Genomic DNA, 23,683 nt, shown 5'->3' with positions numbered 1-23,683 from the left:
GTTGCAATGAGTGTTTCAGGACTTTTGGTAGTGGGCGGAAGTGTTTCACATCCACGGAGTGTACAGTATCTATGGTTGCAAATTTAATGGCTGAGGTGAAGCTCGACAATCTAGTAGTTCAGGTAGAAGGATTAGATCAGGATGAAAACAAAGCAGGCTCAGGGGCTTATGGCTATGTCTTTAGAGTGACTGTGAATGGAAGACTCTGCATTGCTAAGAAGCTCCATAATATTTTGCTCCAAGAACCTTCCCATGGACAGAAGAAGAACATTGTAGCAAAGTTTCGCAAGGAGTGTTGCATTTTGAGTGGCTTGGATCACCCGAATGTGGTCGGCTTTGTTGGCGTTCATTACGGCCGTGATAAGAACGACATCAGTTTGATAAGGCCACTCCAAGTGATACTCTGGTTTCTGGTCCTGAAGTTTTTCTAATTGCATGCGGGCGGGCGGTTTTTCTCATTATGTCATTATCAATTTCACCTTATGAATCTCATTATTTTGCAAATGAATATCATTATCACACTATTTTGTACCGCATGGACCATTCTGCGCATGCGTAGTAGAAATAATGAGATAGAAATCCAATAACCCTTTCCTTGCCATTCGTGAAATCTGGAACAGGAGCGTCTTTAGGTCGATCAATTAGTGTGGATCCGGCCTCACCACGCCTCCAAGTCATTCTATTAGTCTAGATCCGGCTAGCAATTCTAGCTGGGACTCCCAGTTCTAGCTCCTTTTGTTTAGCGTGTCAGAGACTGGGAGAAGATGATTGGCACTCCCTGGCTCCTTTGGATGTACAGCTGTCCAGATCCCTAGAACATACCCTCCATTCTGACGAGTTATCAGTGCATAGGGTGCTTACTAGATTCTTGCCAGCCAGTACAGTTCAAGCTACACACAGCACCGCTCAACTATTCTCTACCCCATTATCTAGCTAAATCTGGTCCAACTAGACAGCAGACACAGCTAGTTAATTCAGTAAAGCCAGGGGTAGCCCTACTTCTACGGTTGTTCAGTACCCACGGTAACAATTCCTCTGGGCTGGGCTAACTAGTTGAGCCACGCCTCCCAATTCTCAAGGCTAGGTACATGTCTCTGTCTAGCTGCTTCTTCAGCTTCTTGCTCAGTTTTGTGGCTTAGAGAAAGGCCAGCTACTCAGGGGGAAGAGTCCAGATGAAAGTCTGGCAGCCAGGTGACGTCCAAACGGTCAGTTATTCTTTCCACCAACTTTTTAATCTAGTCTAGTCCTGCTTGCACTGCTACTACTACTGCTGCCTACTGCTGCTACTCTTCCTAGCTAGTCAAAGGTTTCTTTTTTTTTTTTACAACTACATATGCACAAAGAGACATCAAAGCTTACATCAAAGGACACAGATTTTTAGCCTACTTGACTGATAAGGCGGTTACCTAGACTACAGTTTGTTTGTCAGGGAGGAGCTCACATACAACTTCATCTAATTCATCATAACGATTCCTTACCCATTGTTGTAATTTCTACAACAGATTGCCAAGGAAAGAGATAATGAGATAGAAATCCAAGAATAAAATCTGATGCAGGCGGTGGACCAGAAACCAGAGTATCACTTGGAGTGGCCTAATGGAGAGGCTTTATTCGGACTTGGCTGATTTCGTTGAAACAAAGCCAGACACGAATCTCACTACTAGAATTTGTATTCTGTATGATGTATCCAAAGGTCTTCGCTACCTTCACTCTCTGACCCCTCCCCTTATCCATCGTGACCTCACTGCTCCCAACATCCTGCTCACTGAGGGTCTCACAGCCAAGATCGGAGACTTGGGAATGTCCAGATTCATTGAACAGGAGCGTTTAACTCATTTTCTGACAAACATTCCTGGAAATCCAAAATACATGCCTCCCGAGTGCTACGATGAATACCCTATCTATACTACCAAGCTGGACATCTTCTCATTCGGTCATCTCATCGTTCACACTGTTATCGGATACTTTCCTAATGTCTTCAACATACCTCGAGAAGATCGAAACCATGCCAAGTACATTAGTGAGGGTAAAGTCGAGCTCATGCGACGAAAATCTGCTATCATTAGTGACAAAATGGGTGAGAAACACGCTCTTTATCCTCTTGTTGTTCGCTGCCTTCACGACCACCCCGAGCAGAGACCATCAGTTGAGGAAGTGATCAGCTCAGTCAGAGAGCTGTGTCCCAGACCCACAATGGTGAGTGCATGGAGTATCTGTACTCAGTGTAGCTGCTGAGAACGCTCATAATTATGTTCCTATAGCAGTGTATTGCATATACCATATACTTTTCCCAGTCATTTCTTGAGGCTTGCAAAACTGGTAATGTGGGTGTGGTTCAAGAGCTACTGGAGTGTGGGGCTGATCCAAATCAGGCAGATGAGGTGAGTGGAATTTTTCTACTGTGTTGGTTAATGCTTTAATTGATTTTCAGTGTAACAAGACTGCTATTTACTGGGCCAGTGACAATGGACATGATGGGGTTGTGCTTGCCCTTACTAAATCTGGGGCTAACGTACACACTCAGTCAAAGGTGATCTCACAGTATCGTTCGTTCTTTTTACATGTATAAACCATGTTAGTAGAATTATGTCAATCGGTCATAATAATTAATGAGCTGTGGCATTCACGTCACTGCAATTTAACGTTGTAAGAGTACGGTGAATGAAAAAGTAATACGTAGCTAATTTTCGAACTAATCATTCGCAAAAAATTACACATCACTAATTACATGACTATGTTGTTTGTTGCGCGCTATTATAATAATTGTTACGATCAATGCAATTCCATGGTAAATTAGTTCATGTAATAATATAGCTCTATTATACGGTTATTCGTACGGTGGAAATTTTCGTATATTTCGTTGTATATATAGAGCATCATTATAATTATTTATACGAAATTAAAATATGAAATTATTGTACTGCAATAGGTCAACGTCACTATCCTGAGCTGTACGAATATTTAAAATACGAAATATGTAATTGGGAAGTTCATACGAAAATTTGCACCACGAAAATTACCTGCTATATAATTATACGGTGTAATTATATCATGCAGCACCCATTATTTATGTAGATTGCATGTTATTTCGGGCATGCACTCGTTTATGTTCTTTAGCCAATGAATAAATGCAAATACTTTTGTTAATGCATGAATGTACACAGTCGGGACAGAGTCCTCTTTGGATAGCCAGTTTCAATGGTCACCAGAAATGTGTGGGCTTACTAATCGATGCTGGAGCCAATGTGGATATTCAAAACAAAGTGAGTAAACATTATGTGTATTATATACTGCACATTTCAGACGCTATAAATATAGTTAAATGCATGGTGGTTTCTCATGATTTATCAAAATTAATGTGACTTTTTGTGAGTACTATAGATAGTGCATGTGTGTTCACTTGCTGCTCAATCTGCATCCATCATGATCATGTACAGGATGGAGCAACTGCATTGATAGTGGCTGCTCACAAAGGTTATTGTGGAGTTGTTAGAATATTGTTGGAGGCCAAGGCTGATGTCCATATCAAGACTAATGTGAGTCACATACATTGGTATAATTATAATAGGGTTTGTATGTATATATATAGTTGCTGATTCCATGATTGGGTGTATTGAATTAATATGAGTGCATGGACTGAATATATTTGAGGAGTATTGTAATAATTATGCAATGTATATCTATTATAGCGGCTTAAGCCGGACATATACAAGCTGCTAAATTCAGCAAGGTTATATGTCTACTATAATTATATCCATGCATGCAGCGCACACACGCATCTCCCGGGACTATGCAATGCAAATTGAGCATAGTCGGTGCAATTATAGATGGGCATATAATTATATACCGGTTCTCTTCCGGCACATTGGGACGACAGGAATCTGGGCTATACTCAAGTTTTGTTCTGGAGTGTGTTTTGCAATAGTTATGAAGAATCAATCAGTGGGTGCATATAATTATGTTGCCCACATAATTATCATAATTATAGGGTAATTATCTACTGTATGTACTGTGGTCAACACCCACTTATTGATTCATGTCTATATACACTAGACAACTTAGCGAAGTATGTATAGGTATTCACCTGGGACCATGCCGGTGTTAAAATAGAATTGAGTGCGATTGCATGTCCATGCATGCACTTCTACATGTAAATCATTATGCCTCGAGGCGTAGCCGCACGAGGGATACGGTAAAGCTGTCTGTGTGTGTGTGTGTGTATTCCAGCTGTAACTGATCAACAGTTGCAATACAACAAAAACTGACAGCTTCTATAGGCTTCTAGCCACGATCTCTTGGATTTTGATTCGTGGATTAGCAAACTAAAGCTTCTTTCTCGAGTTATGGCTAGTGACTCACATTGAAGGATGTTGCAGTCTCTTCAGAATCTTTTATAGCACCATCTGTTCGCACAAACTTTCTATTCAACATATAAGTTAGCCTTGCACTAAAGCGCTAGCTTTTTGTTAGCTACAAGAGTCAGAAAGAGCTGCTAAAGAAGCTAGTAGCCATTCTTAATTTCTTGTAACTTGCCGACACACCCCTTATTCCTGCGCATGCGCTCATTACCACGTGTGAGAGACTCCATTTTAACCCAGATCCTGGCAGAAATCAATTCTTTTTGTGGTCCTGGTAAGCCACAAAACAAAACAAAATATCTTTTTTTCCCACTCCTCATATTGCGGATCATCTGATTACTGGGAGTCATTAGTGCTTAGAGAACTGTTACAACCCTACATGTACGAAACACCCGACGGAACGTACGCATGTGACTACAATCCAGCAGCTGACGACTTCAACAAAGTGCCCGGATGGTCAACAGTTGATATCAAGACACCAAAGGAATCACGTATCAAGCCCTGGTATGTGTACGCCCCAGATATTCCTGATTTCGAATTTGATGAAGGCATCATTGGATTTTACCTCTGTGAAAATTGCCAAGACGGAGATAACTTTCATACTTGCCCTTACTCTGCACCAAAGAGATTAAGGCTTGATCTTAGCATTGATCCCGACAATGAACAGTAGCTTTTTCACACACAGTGTTTCTCTCTGATGTCATAGTCACGTACACACATTTACTTACCATGCACACATGCATGTAATTATACCACATATACACACACTCACACACGCACACACACACACACTCACACACGCACACACACACACACACACAAACCAACAAACACGTACCACACATGCATACTCACATGGACGCATGCACACCCACACACATACCTAAACATGCGAGCAATGTGCTCTATTATCACATTATTTTCAATTTGTATTATTTGTTACGGTGTTTAATGTTCATTCAATTTGCTACCACCTATTTTGTCAATTTGAAATCATAATTATTAATACTTTTGAGCGAAAGCAAAAACATGGCGAGAGGCATTAGCACAGCGCCAGCTTGAACACTAGTTGTTACAGTATTAAAATTCGATATAGGAGGATTGTTTCCAATAGTATGTTTTTATTTGAACCATCTTTACCTTAATAATTATAATCATTAATTTACCTTCCATGCATGATATGATGGACAGAACTGACCTGATATCAAGATTTCCAGATTCTGGAAACTTTCTGACATTTTTGGAGGAGAATCTGCTTCCCAACCGTCCTTGTGTGTTTGGAGAGTCCTTCACTAGAGGATGGAAGGCACGGCAAGAATGGAGGAATGTCGGCGACACACCTAACATAGACTTTTTGGAGGAACATTTTGGTGAATTGCTACAATTTGTGACCTGATATTAGTCTCTGAAGCAGATCAGTTAATGTGAAAACAAGCCTGGTAGATCTGGTAGAAGCTCAGTTATATACTACAATTACGAGCCGTAGCTGAGGTCTTTTATAGCAACCTCTTTTAAAATGCGAAAAATGCAGTAATCCCTAGGTAAATCGCGGTAATATGCGGGTCATCCCAACAATAGCCGAGTGGATGGTGTTGATCTTGATAAACATTGTGATCAGATCAAGCGATCAGGCGATCTCGTTGTGACCTTGCTAGCACAGGCAGGCTATAAATATAACTATACTGGAGACTTTGGGCCATAGAAGGTGACTTGCTTATAGATAAGTATACCGTTTTACTATAAATGGTGTTTGTGACCCAGGGCTACACTTTCAGTTCAATACTGTTTCGTCATGGCGATCTAGTATGTACACATCACCCCCCCCCCCCCAGGACATGTAGTAGTCCCTGTGGCTGATTGCTCTTGTGTTGAATTCTCTACTCACCGTAAAACTGAGATGACACTGAAGGAATATGCCCACTGGTGGAGGTCAAAGGGAAAATCCGGAACACTGTATCTCAAGGACTGGCATTTCACCAAGTAAAGTCACACATGTGTATGTATGGATGGGTCCCTAAGCTGATTTTGATGACCATTCCATCAGGTGTTCTCACAGAAATTTCCACCCAGATTTGTCCAGTTTTTCTCATGAAATACATCACAGTGCATGCATATCGACAACTCCTAACGCGGAGTACTTACATAGATATAAATAATAAATCATTACTGATTCTGTAGAGATTTTCCCAACTACAAGGCGTACACTGTACCTGACTTCTTCAAGAGTGACTGGCTGAATGAAGTGTGGTCTGCAAGATTGGATGTCTCGGATGATTACAGATTTGTATACATTGGTCCCAAAGGAACATGGTAAGCAAGTACTTAAAATGTATAATTATTTAATTTAAATCTTCACAGGACTCCTTTTCATGCTGATGTGTTCAGGTAATCATTTAACATGTGGTCTGTGACAATACAGATTAATTGCCTACCATGCACTAACCTGATTGTATGGTGGTAGGATTACGTTCTGTACCTAATGACCTAACAGTACAACTCAATATACATGTACATGCATCTTGGATACCGTTGTCTCCAAACAACCCCCCCCTGCACACACACACTCTCTCTCTCTCTCTCACACACACACACAGATCATACAGCTGGTCTGCCAACGTGTGTGGTTGCAAAGAGTGGCTGCTCTTCCCACCGGGAGAGGAGGAGCTTCTCAAAGACAAGTTTGGTCATCTGCCATTCGACGTTACCAGTAGAGAGCTGGAGAATAAAGAGCTGTATCCTAATGTACACAAATCTTGTGGGCCCATACGAGTCGTGCAGAGATCAGGGGAGATCATCTTTGTTCCAAGGTGAGGTGTAATTATTACTTCAATGGAATATAATTATAATAGTGGTACTCTCTGCATGCTGCTAAATCCCTGTCAATTTTTTCTGAGCATAGTTGCACTCATCTGAGCCATCTCTAGAGTATACATGAAGTGTCTCTATCCCAATAGCCTCTCCATCATATCATTTCCCAAGGCGAGCAGTCAGTCAATGTCAACTTTTCCCTTTCCCTTCTAGCTATTGTGTGTATCTATTGTGTGTATACTGTTTGCCTATAATCCCTATTAGCTGGCATATTTGAGCATAATAGGAACATATTTTTTGGATGAATTATGTTGCCATGCATGTTCCCCTTCTTAACAATTATGATATTATGTAGCTTATTTCTCATTGGTTGGTGGCTGGCCTTGGTAACCAATTACTTACGCTCCTCTTATTTACCATGTATCAACAGGAGCAATTAGTCCATGCTGCTCTACTTTTATTCCTACTGTATCCCTCCATGCAGTGGATGGCATCACCAAGTGAGAAACACTGAGGACACCCTCTCCATTAATCACAACTGGACTAACTCTTGTGGCATTGGGTACATGTGGTCACATCTACAGAATGAACTGGTATTGGTACGTCGGTACATGCATGTGTATAATTGTACTACATGTAGGCTGGAGTGTTACTTTGGCAATAGTGTTATTATACGTACCATAATAACAGTAAAAAGACACTACAGAAATAACAATTGCACAATACATTATGCAGTGCATTGTAACCAAGGCTTATAAGAAGGCACTTCAACAGAAGCTCTAAAAATTAGTGTGTCATTCAGTAAGTACTGACAGTTAGTGGTGGTGTTGAGCTCAAGCTCAGTGTGCGGTATAAATGCTTCCACGCTGCTAAACGGGTAAAAAGCCTTTTCGCGATCTGTTACTCTTTCAGCACCCAATCTAGAACCTTCGTAAGACTGTTGGTGATGATTACTATTCTGCAGTTGATTCAGTAGTTCAATTTTTAAGGTACCTTGGAAAGGGAACTCGAGTTGATCATCGTATTCTCCTTTCATTACGTAGGTACATACTGAGATGTGTGTACCTTTGCGCTCTAGAAAACCGTACGCTTTGATTTCGATAATCATTTTATATCCTTCTGGATGAGTATGAAAGGACGGGCTATGAAATTTCTTCCTCTTTTCTTTCCATTTTCTGAAATTGTTCATTTTAAATGTTATCCGATGAGCTTGTTTGGCAGTTGAATTGTCTGGTGCCCTTAATACACTGCATTCTTCTGTCCACTTTCTACACTGTGTCTGTACCGCCAGCAGGGTATCCATGGTGATACGAAGGTGCAGCTTGTTGTTATTCTCGTGATCCTTGAGGTCTTTGCGAAATGGTTTCATTGTACAACCAAATTCTTTGTACTTGCATATAAGCTTTTGATAAGGGCAAATAGAAACATGTTCACTTTTCATTTCCCTCAAAAAAGTTTTATCACAATCTGGAGAATTAGGACACCTGATTTTTACCTTGGGACAAAAATGTCTAGTATGCCATCCGGTGATATCTTCATATTTCCCAATTTTGTGACAGTGAGGACACTCAAATTGACGTTGTGGGCATTCTGTTTTGAGATGCCTTCTAAGATCCTTGCGATATACTTTAATGACTTTCCAAATTGTTGAATTCTCAATAGACCGCTTTCTAATTATTTGCTTGCATTTGTTTGGGCAAAGTAGTTTTGTGTAATCGCACGTCTTGAGGTGTTCTTCGAGATATCTAAGTTCTCCTACCCACAGACACTCACTATTCTGGCACTTCACCTTCAGTGACTGAATGTCTCTTTCACCTGCATGAGATAGTACGTGATGACAAAAATCAACGTTCAAATTATGAGCCTGGCTAGCTTGTCTATTCTTACTTCGAACATCTCTGAAAGTCACAATTAGTCTACGACAGTTTGGGCACTTGTTGTTCTTCTTTTTATACTCTGTGATACACTGTCTACAGTAGATTTTCCCACATCCTTTGTCTCCATGCTGTAAGGGGTCTCTGGCCACACACAGACATATCAAGCACTTGAGGTCATCAGGAGGCTCTTGTAGAAACTGGCAGTCATAGCCACCAGACAGAAGAACTCTAGATCCAGAGCTGGATGCCATTTGGACAATCACTATATTATTTATAGTAGTCTATTTATAGGCCTACTAATAATAACCTCAGAAACAAGGAAGTTAATTATATCTTATAGCCCGTTCTGCATGCTTCAGCCTCACTAAGTTTCAGCCTCTCACTGCTTGCCAGCATAAATAGAAGAGTAAGAGGGATTGGTGACGGAAGCAGTTCATGTAATCATTTTACATTGAATCTGCCGTAAAACCTCGAAAACTATCTGCGTTACGCCCTATAAACGAGGCTATTTTGCCGGGTAACTCGCTCAAAATAAGAATGTTGTGTTTTCTTGAGACATAATCTTTTTCAGCAATTTATAACACGCCCAGTCTGTGAGCCACGTGTAGCACTTGCTAATGACTGACCACACCCAGTAAAAAGGGACATCCAAGTAAAGTTTTAGGCGAACAGCTGCTATTTATAGTCTTGTATTGCTAAAACGTGTAAGCGTGCTGGTTATAACTGCTAAAATAGGTATAGACCTTTAAATATGAGTGAGTTGCACAGACTGAGCATATTTGCTTGTGGTATATTATGCATTGTGTGTAGAAAATAGGCCATTAGCTTGTCCTAGCCGGACCACGCCCTACAGCACAGCTTAGCTTGTTGACACAGCCTCGATTAAACCGCGGGTAAAGCGGATGTTACACGAGGGTACTTCCGTTACCAATCCCTCTTCCTCTTCTATCTACAGTAGACTCTCGTTAATCCGGTCACCCTTGGGACCATGCAGCTTGGCCGGAATAGCGAGGTGGCTGCATCTCAGGAAATAGCCGCGGCTTAAAAACGACCTTACCTCGAATCTAATGACTACTTTTGCGGTTCTTGTCTCGAGGATAATGTAGGATAATGAATCATTCTGTTCTCTATTTAAGTGTAATTCAATTTTATTTGCTAAACCACACCCAAAACGTCATATCCGGCCGTAATATACGTATAAAATTACATTGAAAACCTTGTTTGGGACAGACAGCACTGGCCGGTAAACGGAATAGCGAGTGGCCGTACTTTAGGGTGAGTTTTATGTAGTAAACATATAGCTGGCATTCCGTGCCAAGCCAAATGGCCGGTATATCGAGGTGGCCGTACTTCAGAGAGCCGGAATAGCGAGAGTCTACTGTATATGCATGATGCCAGTCACTATAGCAAGGCCGTTGCAAGCAAGCGATCAGGATAAGTAATGACCTTTTTTTTTAGGTAAAATTCACCGCTGTATGTGAATGTTCCAAGACTAGAATTAACAGTTTCCCTGACCACCATGCTTTAAACTTGCTTGCTACGCTGCATGGGAGCACTAGCAGATTGAAAATACAGTCTACTTGGGAGTATAATTATTATAGCGGGTATATGATTATTTTGAGGGTCAATAAAATAATGAACTTTAGTAGTTTAGTTACTAATAATATTTCATTCTAAATTCTTGTCCACAAACATAAAGTGAAATGAATGATGAGACAGAAACAGGGTGTGTGCGTCTAAGTACAGAGGCTAACAAAAGAATAGTAAGAATCACAAAAGAGGCAATGCGGTAGGACTACAAAGAGATGAATAAAGTAGTAGCGCATTGCGTGATTAAATTCTATTGCGTATTACGTAACATGATATAATAACGGAAAACTGGTAAAGGTGACTACAGAAATCAATAATGGTAAAGATCGTTAATACAATAAAGTAAAGTGTTCACTACACCACTCCCCTCCCAGTGCATTAGGACACGGAATGAGAAAGGTATGTCGGAAAATGTACCTGACGTCCAGAACGAGTAGAGAGAGTGGGTGGTGGGGTTTGAGACGAAGAAGTGTTCAAATTAGCGGTTGGTGTGGATGTAGTCGTATTGGTATTGTTTGTGAGGGTAGTTGAGGATCAAAATTCGATGTGGGCTGGTTTGAGGCGGTCGATGGAGACTGTATCGTGGCGACCGTTAAGATCGATGGTGAAATGTTTATCAGTTCGTTTGATAATACAGAATGGTCTGTCGTAAGGTGGTTGGAGTGGTTTCCGAACAGCATCATGGCGAACAAACACGTGTGTGGCTGACGCTAGTCCGTCAGGAATGTGAGAGTTTCTATTGGTGGAACGGGTAGGTATTGGTTGTAGATTCCGAAAGTGTGTTTTGAGCTGGTTGATAAATTCGGAGGGGTCTGGCAGAGAGTTAGTTGGTGAAGGAGAGAAAAATTCACCGGGCAGACAAAGGGTGGTGCCATAGACCATCTCAGCTGTGGTGGCGGAGATGTCTTCTTTCAGTGCAGTCCGAATACCTAAAAGTATGAGAGGTAGAGTATCCATCCAAGCCGTTGGTTGAGGTTGGGCCTTGAGAGCGGCTTTGAGTTGCCGATGAAAACGTTCAACCATTCCGTTGGATTGAGGGTGGTATGAGGTGGTTCGAGAGCGTTTGGAACCAAGTAGAGAGGTGAGGTTACTCCATAATCGAGATTCAAACTGTCGTCCGCGGTCTGTCACAATGGTGGATGGTACCCCAAATCGCGAGATCCAACCACTGAGGAATGCCTTTGCCACAGCTTCTGCGGTGATGGAATTGAGAGGAATGGCTTCGGGCCATCGAGTAAATCGATCAACGTAGGTTAGGAGGTATGTGTATCCATGTGATGGCGGGAGTGGTCCAACCAAGTCAATGTGGATGACATCAAAACGGTTGTCAGGTGTTGGAAAGGGTGTGAGTGGAGCTGTTGTGTGTCGTTGGATTTTCGCTCGTTGACACTGTACACAGGAGCGGGTCCAGCGACGAACATCTGAGTTTATGCCTGGCCAAACAAATCGAGCAGTAATTTGTTTCTGAGTGGCACGAATTCCTGGGTGAGAGAGACCATGGAGGGAGTTGAACACAGTTCGTCGCCATGGTTGCGGAACCAGGGGTCTTTGGGTGCCAATGGAAGTATCGCAATAGAGAGGGTCGGTTGAGTCCGGTAGGGCGACTGGTTCTACCACGAGAGTTGAGGATGGTGAGGATTGGAGTGCACGGATTTGTGGGTCAGTGGCTTGTGTTTTAGCCATGGCGGCAAAATCCACCTGAGGGGGTTGGCCAGAGAGGAGGGCATTCGTTTCAATTCGAGACAGGGCGTCAGCAACTACATTGTCCGTACCACTGACGTGCCTGATTGTTGAGGTGAACTGAGCGATGTAATCGAGGTGTCGTGCTTGTCGTGGCGAATGTCGATCGGATCGCACGTTCAGTGCGTACGTCAGGGGTTTGTGGTCGGTTAGAACATGGAAGAGACGTCCTTCGAGAAAATGGCGAAACTGTTTGATGGCGAGGTAAACACCGAGTAATTCTCTGTCAAAGGTACTGTAGCGGGTTTCAGCTGGAGTCATCTTCCTGGAGAAAAACGAGATGGGATTCCATTTGCCGTTAATGTTCTGTTGTAGAACTGCGCCAACAGCAGTGTCGGATGCGTCGGTCATGAGATAGGTGGGGGGCATCAGGTTGAGGGTAAGAGAGGAGGGAAGCGTTAGCAAGGGCATCCTTGGTTGCGTTGAAGGAGGCCAGAGCTGAATCGTTCCATGTGAGTGTTTGGGTTTTGGGTTTGGCTGACGAAATGAGGGAGTGAAGTGGTTGCATAAGGTCAGCACAGTGAGGTAGAAAACGATGGTAAAAGTTCACAAGTCCAATGAAGCGCCGGAGTTGGCGTTGAGATTGAGGTTGTGGAAATTCCCGAACAGCTTGCACTTTGTCTGGGAGAGGGGTGATACCGTGTTGGTCAATGTGGTGTCCAAGGATATCCAGACTGGTCACACCAAGTAGGCACTTGTTGGGGTTGACAACCACACCGTTGGCAGAGAGGCGTTCGAAAACAGTTTGCAAGTCCTTGAGGTGTTGATCGTGGGTGGGGCTGGCAATGAGAACATCGTCTATGTAGGCATAGGCGGCTGGTACCCCACGGAGAACTTGGTCCATAAATCGTTGGAATGTTTGGGCAGCGTTCCTGAGGCCGAATGGCATCTTGACAAATTCAAACAGTCCGAAGGGTGTGGTAATCGCTGTCTTGGGTACATCCGAGGGGGCCACAGGAATCTGATGGTAGGCACGTACGAGATCCAGTTTAGAAAATATAGTGGAACCCTGTAGAGAGGAAGAAAAATCATGGATGTGGGGGACAGGATACCGATCAGGCACTGTTGAACGGTTGAGAGCACGGTAGTCACCACAGGGGCGCCAGTCACCAGGAGTCTTCTTAGGAACCATGTGGAGTGGGGAGGCCCAGGCACTAGAAGAAGGTCTGATGATGCCCAGCTGGAGCATGTGCTCGAATTCCCTCTTTGCAACACGGAGACGATCTGGGGCGAGACGTCTGGGACGGGCTGAGGTTGGTGGTCCTGTAGTCTCAATGTGGTGGGAAATGTTGTGTTTGACCGGTGCATCGGAGACAGCAACCTGTGTGAGTGAGGGGAAATCCGAAAGGAGGGTGAGGTAGGGGTTGGTAGTGTCCTTTGGGTACAGTGTTGCGCTCAGCGAGGAGTGCGCAGAGTGGATACTCTGAATGTGGAGGTGTGTGTGTGTGTCTACAAGTTTTCTGTGGGACATGTCAACCATCAAACCAAAATGTTTGAGGAAATCAGCACCGAGGATTGGTTTCTGAACATCAGCGATGATGAAAATCCATGGTAGTGAGCGTCGGAGTCCGAGGTTGAGTGTGAGGGAGCGTTTCCCATAAGTGCGGATGGGTGTGTCGTTTACGGCCATGAGAGTGAGGGAATCGGGAGAACGTCGTCGGTCAGTGGGGTTTGGGGGAATGACACTGACTTCCGAACCTGTATCAACTAAAAATCGTGTATTAGTGTGTGCATCACTTACAAAAAATAGGCAACTATAAGGTGGGCCGGTGACACTTGTCGCCACTAGGGTCCGGCCTGAGAGTTTCCCCAGTTGCATGGTTCCTGGCATTTTCGTGCTTCCTCTCCAAACTTGTGATGGTACCAGCAGAGGGGTTTGTCTGGGGCTTGTTGAGAGTCCAGGGGAGCGGGACTACGAGGGCGACGATGTCTAGAGTGGCTTCGGGAGCGACCACGGCTGTGAGTTGAGGTAAGTGAGGCCACAAGGTCAGCTAGGCGTGTCACTTCCTCCTTGAGTTTTTCCACCTCATCCATGTTTGGCGAGTGTCGTATTGCAGAGACAGTGTTCGGGTGTGTAGCAACTTCAAGTACCTTGTCCGCCATGTCTGCTAGCTTGGCGAGGTCTGTGGTGACATCTGCCGAAGCTATTACCATACGGACATTCGCAGGGAGTCTTTGCAGGAACAGTTCCTTGAGGAATGCGTTGGTGTCTGCGTCAGCACCCAGTTGATCACCCAGTAGCTGTTGCATTCTGCGGAGGAGCTGAGTAGGCTTTCGGTCGCCGAGTTCCTCGCCGCTGATGAGCTGTTGAAGTTTCCTCTGGGCAGACGCAGCTGTCCTCTTGATGAGTTCTGCCTTGAGTGTGTTGTAGGGGTTGTCTGTGGGAGGTCGGAGGAGTAGATCACGGACTTCAGTAGCAAATTCGGGGCTGAGTGAGCTGATCACATGGTCAAACATGGTCTTCTGAGTGGTGATGCGCCTGGTGGTAAACTGTGCCTCCACTTGCGCAAACCAAACTTCAGGATCTGCCGGCCAGAAGGGGGGTAGTTTGATGGAGACTGCAGAGAGGGTTGCTGCAGCTTCTGGCAGGGCCGGTTCTCCGCCTTCCAGTGTCATGTTGGGACGTCTGGGGAGAAGCTTGGGCGAGTTGGGCTGAGAGAAGTTACCATTTGGATCACGTCGAGGTCACCAATTTAGTAGTTTAGTTACTAATAATATTTCATTCTAAATTCTTGTCCACAAACATAAAGTGAAATGAATGATGAGACAGAAACAGGGTGTGTGCGTCTAAGTACAGAGGCTAACAAAAGAATAGTAAAAATCACAAAAAGAGGCAATGCGGTAGGACTACAAAGAGATGAATAAAGTAGTAGCGCATTGCGTGATTAAATTCTATTGCGTATTACGTAACATGATATAATAACGGAAAACTGGTAAAGGTGACTACAGAAATCAATAATGGTAAAGATCGTTAATACAATAAAGTAAAGTGTTCACTACAGAACTTTCGCTGAAAGACTAGAACACTAAGAATAATGAAAGCACCGCAGGTATGGGGGGTGATCAGTGCCAAAACCTCCAGCTCTTTTTATTTAGTACTAAAATCATTTGCATAGTGAAGTTCTACATACAAATGACGAGCTCTCTCTTATTTGCATGGTGAAGTTCTACATACAAATGATACTCTCATTTGCATGGTGAAGTTCTACATACAAATGACACGCTCTCTCTTGTTTGCATGGTGAAGTTCTACATACAAATGATACTCTCATTTGCATGGGGAAGTTCTACATACAAATGATACTCTCATCTGCATGGTGAAGTTCTACATACAAATGATACTCTCATTTACATGGGGAAGTTCTACATACAAATGATACTCTCATTTGCATGGTGAAGCTCTACATACAAATGATACTCTCGCATTTGCATAGTTAATTTGCTAAACTGGAAACTACTCCTTTTCACCTAAGAAAAGGCTCAGGGGAGAGAGTAATTTTTTTAACTCCGTTATTGGACACGCCCACTTATGTGACCAAAAAGGATTGCCACATGAGCGGGCGTGTCCAACGCGTAGTTGATATGTTACTTAAAATGTCCGTCTATACTATAATGTTAATTGTGTCCTCCTTCACTATAAATTTACAGTTGTCCTATAGGGGCATGCGTGAAGAATGTCACGCTCCCACAATGTTAACGTCCTAACAACTTGCGTGCCACCACTCACGCATGTACTGTTTCTGTTGCTATATAGCCTCGAGTATAAAATACATTTCTGACGGGGTCTGGGATCAAAGCTGAATAAACACCCACACATTATGTAGTTATAGTGGTTTGTTCTAATTGTATTCCAACCTTCCCTTTTTCATCCGAGCCCTTCCTTATAGATGAAAAAGGGAGTGGTTTCAAGTCAATGCAAATATATAATTATGAGAGTGTCATTGTAAAACTAACAAAGCTTATATCATTTGCCATGCAGCGTTATTTGTATGTAGAACTTCTCATTTGTATGTAGAACTTTCATCGTATAGAACTTCACCATGCAAATAAGAGTACCATTTATATGTAGAACTTCACCATGCAAAGAAAAGTATCATTTGTATGTAGAAAATCACCATGCAAATAAGAGAGAGCGTGTCATTTGTATGTAGAACTTCACTATGCAAATGAGAGTATCATTTGTATGTAGATTATCACCATGCAAATGAGACTATCATTTGTATGTAGATTATCACCATGCAAACAAGAGAGAGCGTGTCATTTGTATGTAGAACTTCACCATGCAAATGAGAGTATCATTTGTATGTAGAACTTCACATGCAAATAAGAGAGAGCGTGTCATTTGTATGTAGAACTTTACCATGCAAATAATGTTAGTACTAAATAAAAAGAACTGGAGGTTTTGGCACTGATCACCCCCCATACCGCAGGTGCTGATGCCTCGGTGGAGATGCCAAAGCTACATAACATAAAGCTGCTTTAAGCAAACTCAAGGAGTTGGTAATGATCGACAATGATTGTTGTTAAAAACGATCGATGCCAAAAGTTCAAGTCTAAAATGAATGGCTGCCGTCTGCAGAGCCTTGCAGCTCTCTTCTCACTCTTGCAGCTACCAATAGCTAGCGTTCTAGTGCAGAACTAACTACTAAGTAGAGTAGCAGCATTCGGTAAACAAGTTTGGCTACGTGCTCTTCTGAAAGGCTGCAATGGCATTCAAAGTAAGCAAAACTAAGCATAACTCGAGAGCATTATTTTACAAATCCACGAATTAAAATCCAAGTAAACATGACTAGAAGCCTATAGAAACTCTTACTTGCACTTGATTCATCCTTGAGCAGCTGTAGCAATCTACACACACACACAAACACACTACCGTATACCTCGCTTGCGCATGCGCACCGAAGCATAATTATACACTGTATACAATAGTACACAAAAAAGCAACCATAAACTGCTAATCACTTGTAGCTTTGCTTGTGCATATAATTTAAAACCACTTTTTTTTTTTTTGGTTTAGTAAGTCCTATACACACTTGAAGTGGCGCAGGATCAGGTGGCATATACGGCACCAGATGTGGAAACGCCCTAATTTTTGTTATTTTCCCTAAGCTAACCTGAACCCCTCCCCCTTCAAAATTACACCCGGTGCCGTATATGCCACCTGACCCGACTCGCAAGCAATACACAATAGACAGATCTGTATTGAGGTCATGGGTAACATGATGTAAGTCAAGCACATTTTCTTCAGCTTCTGCTTAAATACATCTTCAACAAGTCTCGGCCCAAGCATAAAGTAAAGTGTCTTCGCACCAAGAAAATATCGATATTTTCATCAGCAATTGAGTTAGGCACTCTCTGGCATGCACTCCTGGCCACTTGATCTCCATCAATAAGTACTCCCTCTCTAAGAGCTTTCCTTGCAACCTTTTCTTCAACCAGCCATGAGAGAGTCTATTTGAGAGAGTCTATTTGCGTTGAGATCGGCCCCGGAAGTTATGTAGTTGACAAGTATGCCTGGGATATAGATAGAAGCGCTTTTTAACAAGGAATCCAATAGTATATGAAACTTTGTGTGTGTACATGTACCTTGTTCTTTCCTTGAGTGACTCTTGCTGTTGCTGAAAGTGCATGCATGGCTTTCCAGTAGTTAGCTTTTTAGCTTTTTCGAAGGAAGGCCAATTGTTGTCAACTCATGCCCCTTAGGTCGGTCCTTTCTCTTCATTACTGGGGGAGCCTTGATGCCTGATGCACTACTTACTGCACCAGCCGTATTTGTAGATGACTGACATGACGAATCTGCCTCATGCAGAGGGGGGATCATGCATGCAGTGCTTGACTTTGTGAGAGCAGCTTGATCTTTACCACCATACCAAAAGATCTTCAAGTAGACCTAATCGCCTTTTAAAATGCACATTTGAAACTTCACTAGCAACTGAAGCAAGTTGGGCTGTTATGATGGTTGCTTTAGTTTTCTAACTTTTTTGATTCTGACTCAGTTTTCTTTGATATTATTTCGAGGTAGTCGTGACTTCAATAGTTAGCTTTGTTATATAATTATGATGAGAACAACCGCTGCGTCTCGTCGTAATACAGTGATGTCCATCATTTATCACAAAGTTCTGAGGAAAACAATGGCTGCTGGACTTTTTCGCCGAAGTGCAAAAATGTGACGACAGGGAAGAATCATAGAACGATTAAAAATACATTCACAGGATGTAAAAGTCACGACCCGGACTCCCTCGGATATTTCTACTGAATATTGTCCATTCTCGTCCTTGATATCCTTTACTTTGTCAATTTGACTTAATTGCTTAAGCACATACTCAGGGGCGTAGCTGGTGAGAAATCTGGAGTAATCACTCTGTGGACTGTCAAGAGAAAATGGATGCACCTTGACCTTTTGATACATTGTAGCAGCTTTGTGGTCACGTTTGGTTCAATAAATTCTTCGAGAGAGCTGCAACGCTTTATATCACTTGCTTTATAGTTTGCCATTTGTGGACTCCAGTCTGTTATTTAGAAAATTCCCACAACTTGATCTTATTCCCAATACCTAATTCTCCTTAAAGTATGTTACGACTTCTCTAGGGGCAGAGCTCTGATATTGAGAGTAGAGTTTAGAGTAATCTTCCTCGGTATGCGCATAGCAAAGCTTCTGCAATAGATCCAACATACAGTTCTTTGTCCCAAAGTTATTCCCATTTTCTCACATGTCACTTCCCTTCTGAAGTTTCTTAAGGTGTGGAAAAGACAGATAAGAACATGCACTGGCATTTGATATACACTGCTTCAGGACGTCCCTCTCACCCATATCTTTGTCACCCACTATGATACGAATTTTTCTCCATTGAGGATTAAGTTTCTTGAAGGACTTGACCATCCATGTCATACTTTTTACATCTTCTTGGACCAATAGGCATACAGCAATTATTTCACTCAAACCATTAGAATCTTCACAGAGCATTAAATACACTGGCAAACGAAGTTTGAGTAATTAACTTGTAAGTAGTGTCTATACCAACAAGTTCTGGATATGCTTCCATCATTGCCTGATCTTGAAAAAATATTCCTTTAAGATTTTTGTCAGCATCACAACGTACTTTAACAGACGCACCTGAAGAAATCACAAAGAGCATTATTTGAAGCATCAGCATTAATTTTATGCCTCTATTTGCTGGGGGGGGGGGGGGGCATGCAACTTCTTTCCTTAAAGTTAGGGGAAATCATCAAATTTGCCACACTAATACTTAACGTATATTATTAACTTATAATACTTAACGTATATAATTATTTAGATCCCATTTGAGTGTATTTAGCAGGGAACTATATGAGCTATAGTACCGGTACTATAGATTGCTCTGGGCTACAAACTACAACATTGTACATTGTATTGTGATTTACAAGAAGATACACATGTAATAACATAAAAATTATTGTAGCTAGATGCTTTGTCTAGTAATATAATAGCAGAAATAGAAGCTCTAGTTTCTTTTTTTGGCTTTGTTCGAGAGTAGTAGGAGACGCTCGTTTTTGGGGCAGTGTGCTGTGCTTTTTTGCTGCAAGGCTGCATGGGGGAGGAGCTGGATGTATGGAAGTGCTGGGATTCTAGCTTTGGCTTCTTCCTAAAGTTCCTTTCGCTTTGTTCAAGAGTAGTATAGGAGCCGCTCGTTTGCTGGGCTTGTTTGCTGCAAATTATAGCTTAGGTGTCTTCCTTTCGCTTTGTGAGAGTAGTACGAGCCGCTCGTTTCTTGGGAAGTGTGCTGGGCTTGTTTGCTGCAAAACTGGGGGAGGAGCTGGATGTTTCCGTTTTGTTGGTGGAGCTAGGACTGTAATTTTGTCCATCAAACTGAGGTGGAGGAACAGGGTTGACTTGAATAGAGACCACAGATTTAGTAGAGACACAGAGATGCCTACTTTAGATATTAGTTTTCAAAAGATAATTATGATGCAGTTGCTAGGTTGGCTGTTTATATAGGTTGAACTGTTGATAAGCTAGTGCATTTCTAGTAGCCAATAGGTTTTGGGATCTAAATCAGTTAGAACATGTGCATTCGGTATCTATGGTTATAGTGTCCCTCATCCCTCGGGCTTATATATTATATAACACTATTCCTGGTGTCACTTTGCTTTGCTGAAGTGACAACATTGGCCAGGTCTTTAAGGAGTATCACTTTACCAGTCAACTGCATTTGTACCATCTTTTTGTTAGCATTCATTTGTAGAAGGTTACTGGCTTTGGCTCGAACATTACTTGGTAGTTTACGCTTACTGCATGGGCAAGTGCTTGAATAACTCCTATATGCGTATACAATAACTATAGCATGTGAAAAACACATAACGCAAACACATCACACGTATACATCAACATTTCGTAAACATTTTCGTACCGTCAGTGAGATGTTACGTGATTGTGTTCAGTTTTAATACTTCGCACTTGTAGAGCCGAACCAGCAGGGTTAATCTTCATATAAATGTGCGCTGGGCAGTCTTGTTTAAACGTACTATATAGGAAAGCAACATGCAATTACAATGGCTGAAGCATGATTGTTTAGTAACAAGACTTGCGCCATTATTCTTCACAATTTTAGATACAAATTTTACAACCTGACTTACGATGAGCTTCTCTTCCCAGTCCCTCTTTAAACGATTGGCCACCATGGATGCAGCAATACTAATACTTGAGCTCCGCATTCAAGGGCCCTCTTTTCTGAGTCGCAGCAATTGTTCGGCTATCTCTACGCCATAAATCAACATAGTTTTTCTTCTTATATACCTATCTAAGGCTCTCTCCAGCTCTTCAAGGCTTGGGAATTCATCTCCAACGGCATCTTCCATGTTTCCCTAGTTATTTTACACGTGTGTGTTTAGCTCAGTCTGGATTCGGTGCCGTTACAATCTATAGTCCCGGAACCGGTACTCCAAGCTAGCGATGTTCCATCCCGGCGCCGATGCAGCAGCCACAGCGTTATTAGAAAGGATATCGCATACTTAATTTTCGTGGTCTTTTGGTGCATGAGATACTATTTGTGGGTATAAATTTTTGCTTAATCAGCGAAAACCGTGAAAGTTTATATCCTCGCAATATACCTGCTATATAAGGTATTAGCAGTAGATCTAGCAGATATTGATACATGCATGGGTATATATTACTTGTCATAAGTGTATTAGCAGGGAACTATGAGCTATAGTACCGGTACTATAGATTGCTCTGGGCTACAAACTACAACATTATACATTGTATTGTCATTTACAAGATATATTATTGTAGGTAGATGCTTTGTCTAGTAACATAATAACAGAACTAGAATGGAAAAGAGAAGCTCTTGAGTATTTTTTGTCTTTGTTCGAGAGTAGTAGGAGCCGCTCGTTTCTTGGGTAGTGTGCTGTACTTTTTGGCTGCAAGGCTGCATGGGGGAGGAGCTGGATGTATGGAAGTTCTGGGATCTTTGGCTTTGTTTAAGCTAGATCGAGTAGTATAGGAGCCGCTCGTTTACTGGGCTTGTTTGCTGCTTAAGTGTCTTCCTTTCGCTAATGTGAGAGTATAGTACGAGCCGCTAAACTGAGGTGGAGGAACTTGACAGGGTTGACTTGAATAGAGACCACAGATTTAGTATAGAGACACAAAGATGCCAACTTCAGATACAAAAGAAATGATGCAGTTGCTAGGTTGGCTGTTTATATATAGGTTGACTGTTGCTAAGCTAGTGCATTTCTAGTAGCCAATAGGTTTTGGGATCTAAGAACATGTGCATTCGGTATCTATGGTTATAGTGTCCCTCATCCCTCGGGCTACACCCTCGAGCTTTGGGACACTATAACTCATGCCCATGTTCTAACTATAACACGTGACATGCAATGCAAATGGTACGGGAACTTTATTCTAACAGCTACTTATTACTCATTACTCTATCCTGAGTCAGGCATGGTACTGTATTATAGACTCTCGCTATTCCGGCTCTCTCTGAAGTGCGGCCACCTCGATACTACCGGCCATTTAGTTTGGCATGGAATGCTAGCTATAATTATGTTTCTATAATTATATGTTTACTGCACAAAACTCGACTTTAAGTACGGCCACTCGCTATATACTGGCCAGTGCTGGCTGCATGCCCCAAAGTAGGCTTTCAATGTACGTTTATTACGGCCGTTTCGGGTGTGGTTTGGCAGATAAAATTGTATTACACTTCAATAGAGAGCAGAATTATTCATTATCTTCGAGACAAGAACTGAAAAAGTTGTCATTAGATTTGAGGTAAGGTCGTTTTTAAGCCACGGCTATTTCCTGAAATATAGCCACCTCGCTATTCCGGCCAAGCCGCACTGTCCGAAGGGTGGCCCGATTAACGAGAGTCCACTGTATACAGATGTAATTATTAAGTAGTTCTATATAATTATACAAGTTGCCCATTTTATGTTCTCCAGGTAAAGCGAGAGTTGGAGGACTGTCGATTAATGGACAGCTGGGAGGAGCAGTGTCAGGTATATATATTATGCTCTGGAGCTGACTATTGTCCTTTAGTGCTGTATATTGAATTACCTCTGATTTGGAGACAATTTCACTGCCAAATCTATATTATAGCACATGCATTTAAACAAAACACAATGCTGTTACAGATGCATCACAATTATATGCATGGTTTTACAAATTTGATCTGAGGCTTTCCCGTGTAATTTCTGACCGCCGTTGTGTAATGCTCTCAATACATGTAGGTTGTGCTGAAGGCGAGTGCTGGGATGAACTATTGGGAGTTTGTGCAGCTGCTTTCTATCGTTGCTCTATCAAGACTAAATCAACTCAAAGAAATTCTAACCCCAACCTCGAAACTGCACGAAGGCTTCTTTTCACTGCACACACTGATTCGAGAGACGTTATCCAATTCCTTGGAAACTGTTACCTTTCTAGAATCTCCCTCTGAGTTTGAGACTGCTAAAAATGAAGATGGCATGGACCTGGTAATGTCTTCACTAAAATACGAAAAAGATGAATTTCAGAAGAAATTAACTGAATTGTTGCCAATTTGTCACATTCAAAAGTTGTTTTGTGAGGAATTTCCTAACATTGGAGAAGATAGAATCTTTCTAGTGTTGTTCAAACTTTATGAATTGTGCACTCTTTATAGTCTCATTCCGAATGTAATCATGCTATCCTCTTAATTATGTGTGCATGCTTTAAAAAGCATTGATCACTGACATGAAAAGTTAACTCCACGTACATATATACGTAGACTCTTGTTAATTCGGCCACCCTGGGGACAGTGCATTATCATTTCAGAAAATAGCCACGGCTAAAAAATGACCTCACCTTGAATC

The 23,683-nt window shown here is 42.2% G+C and overlaps 3 protein-coding genes across 11 annotated transcripts; 1 reads left to right on the top strand and 2 right to left on the bottom strand.

Annotated features, from left to right (window-relative positions):
- The first annotated feature begins 587 nt into the window (after nt 1–587).
- LOC135343014 (2-oxoglutarate and iron-dependent oxygenase JMJD4-like) lies at nt 588–23,585 on the top strand. Of its 9 annotated transcripts, XM_064539928.1 has the most exons (10): nt 3,165–3,263; nt 3,438–3,536; nt 5,550–5,728; nt 6,191–6,338; nt 6,537–6,668; nt 6,717–6,743; nt 6,953–7,165; nt 7,651–7,765; nt 22,796–22,852; nt 23,084–23,585. In XM_064539928.1, exons 2-10 carry the CDS (start codon nt 3,517–3,519, stop codon nt 23,525–23,527), a joined length of 1,335 nt encoding a protein of 444 aa, XP_064395998.1. In that variant the 5' UTR covers nt 3,165–3,263; nt 3,438–3,516; the 3' UTR covers nt 23,528–23,585. The 9 variants fall into 9 exon arrangements, 6 of the variants coding, with proteins under 6 accessions (XP_064396004.1, XP_064395998.1, XP_064396003.1 ...); XR_010397029.1 differs by lacking the exons at nt 5,550–5,728; nt 6,191–6,338; nt 7,651–7,765; nt 22,796–22,852; nt 23,084–23,585 and adding exons at nt 588–2,196; nt 2,295–2,381; nt 2,432–2,530 and having other exon boundaries at nt 6,953–7,067; XM_064539933.1 differs by lacking the exons at nt 5,550–5,728; nt 6,191–6,338.
- LOC135343015 (TNF receptor-associated factor 5-like) lies at nt 7,823–9,323 on the bottom strand. The gene is made up of 2 exons (XM_064539936.1): nt 9,054–9,323; nt 7,823–8,981 (listed from the first exon to the last, which is right to left on the bottom strand). Exons 1-2 carry the CDS (start codon nt 9,292–9,294, stop codon nt 7,894–7,896), a joined length of 1,329 nt encoding a protein of 442 aa, XP_064396006.1. The 5' UTR covers nt 9,295–9,323; the 3' UTR covers nt 7,823–7,893.
- Nucleotides 14,026–16,702, bottom strand: LOC135343017 (uncharacterized). The gene has a single exon (XM_064539939.1). It carries the CDS (start codon nt 14,987–14,989, stop codon nt 14,159–14,161), a length of 831 nt encoding a protein of 276 aa, XP_064396009.1. The 5' UTR covers nt 14,990–16,702; the 3' UTR covers nt 14,026–14,158.
- Nucleotides 23,586–23,683: the final 98 nt, after the last annotated feature.

This window comes from Halichondria panicea, chromosome 10, assembly GCF_963675165.1.
Source record: "Halichondria panicea chromosome 10, odHalPani1.1, whole genome shotgun sequence".
NCBI lineage: Eukaryota > Metazoa > Porifera > Demospongiae > Suberitida > Halichondriidae > Halichondria > Halichondria panicea.
Note: the sequence above shows the minus strand (reverse complement) of the source record. Positions and strands in the feature narration are given on the sequence as shown.

Coding starts and splice junctions, on each gene's coding strand:
- LOC135343014 (XM_064539928.1), top strand. CDS start 3,517: ATGTCCATATCAAGACTAAT. Junction 6,339..6,536: donor AAGGACTGGCATTTCACCAA/GTAAAGTCACAC, acceptor CTGATTCTGTAG/AGATTTTCCCAACTACAAGG. Junction 6,669..6,716: donor ATTGGTCCCAAAGGAACATG/GTAAGCAAGTAC, acceptor AAATCTTCACAG/GACTCCTTTTCATGCTGATG.
- LOC135343015 (XM_064539936.1), bottom strand. CDS start 9,294: ATGGCATCCAGCTCTGGATCTAGAGTTCTTCTGTCTGGTGGCTATGAC. Junction 8,982..9,053: donor GACTTTCAGAGATGTTCGAA/GTAAGAATAGAC, acceptor TATCTCATGCAG/GTGAAAGAGACATTCAGTCA.
- LOC135343017 (XM_064539939.1), bottom strand. CDS start 14,989: ATGACACTGGAAGGCGGAGAACCGGCCCTGCCAGAAGCTGCAGCAACC.